The sequence below is a fragment of the Euwallacea fornicatus genome, chromosome 22 (genome assembly GCF_040115645.1).
Source record: "Euwallacea fornicatus isolate EFF26 chromosome 22, ASM4011564v1, whole genome shotgun sequence".
NCBI lineage: Eukaryota > Metazoa > Arthropoda > Insecta > Coleoptera > Curculionidae > Euwallacea > Euwallacea fornicatus.
In genome coordinates this window covers 586,140-592,976 of record NC_089562.1, presented here as the reverse complement: position 1 = coordinate 592,976, position 6,837 = coordinate 586,140, and the positions used below count along the sequence as shown (strand labels likewise).

Below are 6,837 nucleotides of genomic sequence, written 5' to 3'. Positions count from 1 at the left end.
GACAGGGATCTGATGATAAGCGCGCACCAGATCTAAGGTGGAGAAGATCGTCTTCCCGTCTAGAAAATGAGTGAAATCGTGGAGATTGGGGATTGGATACTTGTCTGGGACAGTGGCTGCATTCAGACGACGATAATCGCCCACAGGTCTCCACTCACCTGGGGTCTTTTTGGGAACCAGATGCAAGGGGCTGGCCCAAGGGCTCTTAGAAGGGCGGCAGATACCCATATCACATAGATATTGGAATTCCTGTTTGGCTATTTGGAGCTTATCAGGAGCTAGACGTCTGCCTTTAGAAGAGATGGGGGAGCCATTTGTATGGATTATGTGCGTTGAGCTGTGCTTGGCGTCGATCGGGGTAGGGGAGAGAGTGGTGATTTTGGGGTATTGTCTAAGAATGTCGTAGTACTTGCAGGATGAGGACAGGTTGTGGATTGAGAGAATATTACAGGGTTTAGTTATCCCAGCTTTCTGCAGGTCGGTGGTGCTGTCAATAATCCTGCTGCTACCCAAGTCGACCAAGATATTGAAACAGTGTAGGAAGTCAGCTCCTATAATCGCATAGTCGGTTTTTGCAATGATGAAATTCCATGTGAATTTCCTTCGCAGACCGAGACTCACAGATAACCGTTTGGTACCAAAGGTGGGTATCTGAGTGTTGTTGGCCGCGTACAAAACACGTGACGTTTCAATATGTTGGTCTTTGGCTGTTTTGGGCAGCAGCAAGACATCGGAACCCGAGTCGATAAGAAAGCTTATGCCCATTATATCGTCCTTAATTACTACTCTACAACTAACCAATCTTACTGAGGCTGGTACTGGTTCCATCCGGACGTAATGGCGATCTGGCTGCCCCGCGTCTCCAATCGCCGAAGATGGTGCGGGAGTTAGTTTTCCTGCAGGAAGCTGCAAGGTTTGACGCATTTCTTGGCCTTGTCCTTGAACTTCTGGTGATACCAGCATGTTCCAGAATTCGCCGGTGTGGGTCCAACTTCGGTCCGCTTGGGCCACGTTCTGGACTTGCTCCGGCTTCTCACCTCCCTGGTTAGTTGCTCTACAGCTCTCTCCAGTCTGCTCATCCTATCTGCCGTCCGGGGGAATGGTGTCTCTGCGGGGGGGAGCGCTTGGACGGTGCAGGCGTGTGGCTGCACTATGTCGGCGATCTTGTCGGCTAGGTTCGCCATTTTGTCCAGTGGTTCGCTGCTGCCGGCCAAAATGGATTGTGTCGAAGTGGGCAGCTGCTGCGTCCATAAGATCTTTAGGACCTCTGAAGAGACCGCTGATCCCCCTAGGCTTCTCATCTCGTTCAGCAGGAGCGAGGGTTTCTTGTCGCCAGGGTCCATCCGTGAGAGGAGCTTCCTGAGCCTACTCTCATCGGACTCGGCGAAAAGTGCTATTAGCCTGGCCTTTATTCCCTCGTACCTGTTGCTGGTGGGTGGGTTATCCAGGAAGTCCGAAATCTGGTCCAGGATTTCTGAGTCCACCGTAGCGACCACGTGGTGGTACTTCGTATGGTCGACTGTGATGTGGGCCAGAGCGAATTGTGACTCTAACGTCCTGAACCACGTCTTGGGGTTGGACTTCCAAAACGGTGGGGCCCGTACGGAGAACCTGCCCACCTGGGACAATCCAGTTGTCGCCTCGTCTAGATTGGGGACTACCGTTAGCTGGAGCGACGCTATGGCTTCTTGTTGGGGCTCCTTGTGCGCTTCAAAATAGGGGTCACCCATTGTCGAGAGGGGCGCTTTCACTACCCGATTTGCGTTTGTCGGAGGTTGTAGAATAGACTAAGCACTTGTGTGAATATGTAAATATGTATATATTGTAAATATTAGTTTTCAAACATAATTGTAAAGAAAAAAGACAATATATCTTGCACGATACTTAAAATCTATCATGAGCCGTCTCGAGAACCCAGAGAGAGACCCTTTTCCCTTTTCTTGCCGATGCCTTACCAAGGGAACAAAGAAAAGGCCACCGCGCAGGTGCGGGTTAACCCGGGCTCCTTTTTCCCTTTCCGGCAGAATGTTCTAAAATGACCTGCCGGAAGTGCTAGGGGAAGATTTTTTACCGGGTTCTGGAGTACCTAGGGAACCGAAGGGTCACCCTAGAGTACGTCACATTGTCAAGCCTGACAGGTGACAGTTACTCCGCTACCAGCTCCGCCACAAGAGACACAATTGACAAACGCCTTCGCCATTTTTCCGTTTCACCTGAACTAACCTCAAAAGGATCTAAATTTCAACCTCAAATCAGTCAAAAGCTAAACTACAATCGAAGAAAACTTCTCCATTACAAGTCTACATTCATCAAAATTTCCGAATATTTCAATGTCAAATATTCCGAAAATTTAACAAGTGTTATTTTACCACTTTAGGCAAACACAAAGTATGGCCCTGCAACAAGCATCAAAGTCCTTAACAAATATCATTTTACAAACTAAAAATCCGTAAGTTCGATAGGGAATTTAACTAAAATCTATGAAGCATGGATATTTCGATCTTTTGAAACATTTTCTACTGCAAATAGGCTTTGGAAAGGCCCTAATCACCTCTTCAAAAGATGCACAGCTACAGAAGGGGGTAATAATTTAACACAAAGGCCCAAGAAGAAGGTTACAGACATGCCCCCTATGACTGAACCTGTTAAGGGACTTCCTAAACCTTTGTATGCTAATTACAGAGAGGAGAATCAGCACACGAAAGTAAACCTTAAATTCTCTTTGCAATACAAGAATTTTCCTTGAGACTGTACCCACTTTTAGGTGACAACATTACCAAACGGTCTTAGAGTCGCTTCCGAAAATCGGTTTGGTGAATTTTGTACAGTGGGTGTAGTAATTGACTCAGGGTCTCGATATGAGGTGGCCTATCCCAGTGGTATTTCACATTTTTTAGAAAAATTAGCTTTTAATGTAAGACTCAAATTTTTATAATTAATGTAATTTTTTTAAAATAATGTAAAATAATTATAGTCAACAAAACATTACCCTGATAGGGATGAAATGATAAATAAGCTAGAAAAACATGGAGGCATCTGTGATAGCCAGGCTTCTAGAGACACATTCATCTATGCTGCTTCTGCATATACAACAGGTAACATTAATTTTACACCTAGATTGAAATGGTCACATATTGGAATTAAAACAGGTTTAAATGACATAATACAGTTGTTGGCCGAAGCCACTTTGAGACCTCAAATCACTCCTGAGGAGGTGGATGGGGCCCGGCAGGCAATATACTTTGAATTGGAGACTTTGCATATGCGGCCTGAACAGGAGACTATTTTAATGGACATGATACATGCGGTAAAATATACAAATGTCAAAATTATTTGCAAGATATGTTGATGTTGTAGGCAGCATATAGGGACAATACTTTGGGTCTTCCTAAACTGAGCCCTCCGCAAAATTTAGAGAAAATTGATAGGGAAATGTTGTTTTTGTATTTAAGCCAACATTATACACCTAAGAGGATGGTGGTAGCAGGTGTGGGTAAGGTATGGTTTAGTTTCTGTTAGGCTTTTTTTAATTATTTATGCATTAGGAGTGGATCATGAGCAATTAGTCGCAGCAGTACAAAAATATTTCATTGATAGCAAACCTGTATGGGAAAATATGAAGCAGTTATTTGGCAACAAGCATGTGCCAGAGGTGGATAAAAGCATTGCTCAGTATACAGGAGGAATTGAGCAGGTTGAGCTTGAATGAAATTTTGTTTTTGAGAAGAAAATTAAAAGTATGTCACTCTCACAGGAAGAATGTGATATTCCTCAATTTGCTTCTGCGGGTTTGCCAATTTTGACTCACATAATGATAGGCCTAGAAGGATGTTCACATCAAGATAAAAATTTTATTGCTATGTGCGTCTTGAATATGATGATGGGTGGAGGAGGATCTTTTTCAGCAGGAGGACCTGGCAAAGGAATGTACACCCGCCTCTATACTAACGTCCTTAATAGGTAAAATATCTTAATTCTTTAAATATTCTAGTGATTTTAAAGTAAAAACTTTTCAGATATCACTGGATGTATAGTGCTACTGCTTATAACCACGCTTACAATGATACAGGGCTATTTTGCATCCACGCTAGTGCCCCACCAAATTACGTCAGAGATATGGTGGAAGTGATAGTGAAGGAGATGGTCAATATGGCGGGACATGTAGGCGACCAAGAATTGCGGGCAAGTTCCTTCTCAAACACATATTTTTTGAGAGAATTTTATTTACTATCTGTTTTATACTAAAAATTACATTGAGTAATGAATATAACTAAAAAATAGGAAATTTTTTGCGATAAAACTTATGTTAGTCGTCTACGAGCCGAGAATTTCACAAAGAAGTCAGAAAAGTGTTTTATTTAGTTCATGAAATTCTCTTCCAAATATAATTTGTGTAACAAATATTCTAGAAAATTTTAGACCAATATGAATTCATATAGTTTGGGTCAGAACAAAGCATTCCTACATTAGATCCTTTTTCATACTGAATTGAATTTATGCAAATAACCCTAAAATGAATTGATCATTTTCAATGAATTTGTTATATTATAAATGATTAAAAATTGCTTATCAGAGGGCCAAAACCCAACTGCAATCGATGCTATTAATGAACCTGGAAAGTCGACCGGTGATGTTTGAGGATATTGGAAGACAGGCTCTAGCTACAGGACATCGAAAAAGACCCGAGTATTTTATCAAAGAAATTGGTACGTGGCAAATCTCGTGATGGTTTAACGTTTGATGGAAATTTATGCAGAAAAAATAACGAAAGAGGATGTGGTTCAAGTCGCAAAAAGATTGCTGATGTCGCAACCCAGCGTAGCCGCCAGGGGGGATTTGCGGAAGATGCCTTCCTTGGAATATATCCAGGCAGGACTAACAGACAGTGAAGGAAAAATGCCGAGCAGCAGGAAGCTGTCGTTATGGAGATAACTAGCTTTAACTTGTTAAATTAACAGATTATTTATTTGCTGTTGTTCGTGAACAATTTATAATAAAATTAAATTCTATGTAAGTGATGAGAAGACACGAAATTTGTAATTTATGTGATGAAACACTAGAAGTTTTTAAATCAAAATTTGTCCTTTTTTGACAATATTATACGGAATATCTCTGAAATTACTGTACAACTTTTGACCAAAAATTCTTTTATGAAACATAAGCCGTTCTAGGTAAACTTACCTATATCCAAAATTGCTTAGTTTGGCCGCTACAGGGCGACAAAATATTCGAATTAATATCGTTTTATCGAAATAAGTGTCAAATGTTTTTATCGATTTTCAATGATTTTAGAACTAAGAGTTACTACATAAATGGCGTATTTTGACGGGAGCGGAAACTTTTTTAATACGTTAAAATATTTAAAATGGCTCGTGGCTGCTCAATAAAATTGTATATTTGATACCCCTATATGGATGACTTTAGTTTTTCTCTGCCATAAACAGAGTTTAATTTGAAACTTGTTTTCTCTTGTGAAATTTTCTCTAAACAAAAATTATTTACGATATCTTGCAATTCATCGTTGTTCTTTAGTCGAAACGAAAACATGAAAACAGTTTTAATTCTAAATAACTACTATTTTAGTTTAAATCTTATAACAAATGTTTTAAAGATTGACAATTTTTTCGAATACGTAAATAAGTTCATTTTAAAAAATTAATTTGTGCTTTGGGCATTATGTCGGGCTCATATTTAAAATAATCTGTAGCGTTGAAAGTCCTTTGCAGTAACTTAGTTTCCGCAGCGATAGGAAAGAATACACTGTTGATTTAAGAGCTCACCACAGGAAATAGTCTAGAGGCGTTGAATCGGGTCATCTTGCATCCTTGCCCCTTCTGATCCATCTACTAGGATATGTTTCGTTTAAAAATTTACATTTACACTAAAGTAAGGTGGGACCTCGCCGTGCATAAATCACAGTTTGTTACAAAGTTTTAATGAAAAATCTTTCAATAAATTGGGAAAAGTATTTTGCAAGAAGAGTAAATAGTTATCCCTATTTAACCGATTTGGCAACAACTAGTTTAATATTTACAATAAAAAAAAACGTTAATTCCTAAAAAAAAATTCAAAACAATTCGACTCTGGAATTAATTTTTACTTGAAGTAGAGACGTACAAAGGTGAAACCTGAAAATAAAAAAAAAATCAATATTAGTTCCTGAAAAAAATTCAATATTAATTCGTGAGAAAAATCTTCAAAACCGTTAATTTTGAATAAACTTTGATTTGAAGCAGAGGTGTATAGAGCTAAAACTTAAAACACAAAAAAAAATTAATATTAATTCCTAAAAAAAGTTTTAAAAATTTTCAAGAGCTCTCAAGTTGCGATATCATTTTTCGACCACGTCCAAAGATTTTTCTAGGCACCTTTCAAAAGTGTCAAGATTACAAATACTTTTTTGCTTTTCAACTAAAATTTTAAGTACGTCGTTCTCCTTGACCTGATAAAATTTAATTATAAACTACAAGAAACAATAATTAGAACTCACCCTCGAGTACCAAAAGCATCAGTCAGTATAACGTTAGCAGTATCCACTTTCATTCACAAAATACGTTCAACGCCACTCAATTTCACTCATTAAGTCATGGATACACTAACGACGTACTTTACGAGTCTTTAGAACAAAAAAAAAACGCAATTATCTCGATTATTAGTGCAGTACACATTATTCACATCTTGCTCATCGCCGCGCCAACATTCGAATGAAACAACTACAAAGTGATAACGGTACGAAAACGTGCAAAAAATTTACAACCTGCCTTTTGTAAAGGTACAGCTGGTCGGTCTTAGAAAAGATACGTGATAGTAAGTAACATGCGATGTTTCTAGATTTAG

At 39.3% G+C, this 6,837-nt stretch overlaps 2 protein-coding genes across 2 annotated transcripts; one reads left to right on the top strand and one right to left on the bottom strand.

The window, feature by feature from the left end:
* Positions 1-887: 887 nt before the first annotated feature.
* On the bottom strand, positions 888-1,730 carry LOC136346330 (uncharacterized). Its single transcript, XM_066295402.1, has one exon. The coding sequence runs from the start codon at positions 1,728-1,730 to the stop codon at positions 888-890; it is 843 nt and encodes a 280-aa protein (XP_066151499.1).
* Positions 1,731-2,190: 460 nt separating this feature from the next.
* Positions 2,191-5,024, top strand: LOC136346077 (mitochondrial-processing peptidase subunit alpha). The gene is made up of 11 exons (XM_066294931.1): positions 2,191-2,449; positions 2,530-2,704; positions 2,765-2,914; positions 2,975-3,095; positions 3,150-3,307; positions 3,358-3,493; positions 3,546-3,694; positions 3,755-3,960; positions 4,017-4,182; positions 4,574-4,706; positions 4,757-5,024. The coding sequence occupies exons 1-11, from the start codon at positions 2,391-2,393 to the stop codon at positions 4,930-4,932; spliced, it is 1,629 nt and encodes a 542-aa protein (XP_066151028.1). The 5' UTR covers positions 2,191-2,390; the 3' UTR covers positions 4,933-5,024.
* The last annotated feature ends 1,813 nt before the right edge of the window (positions 5,025-6,837 follow it).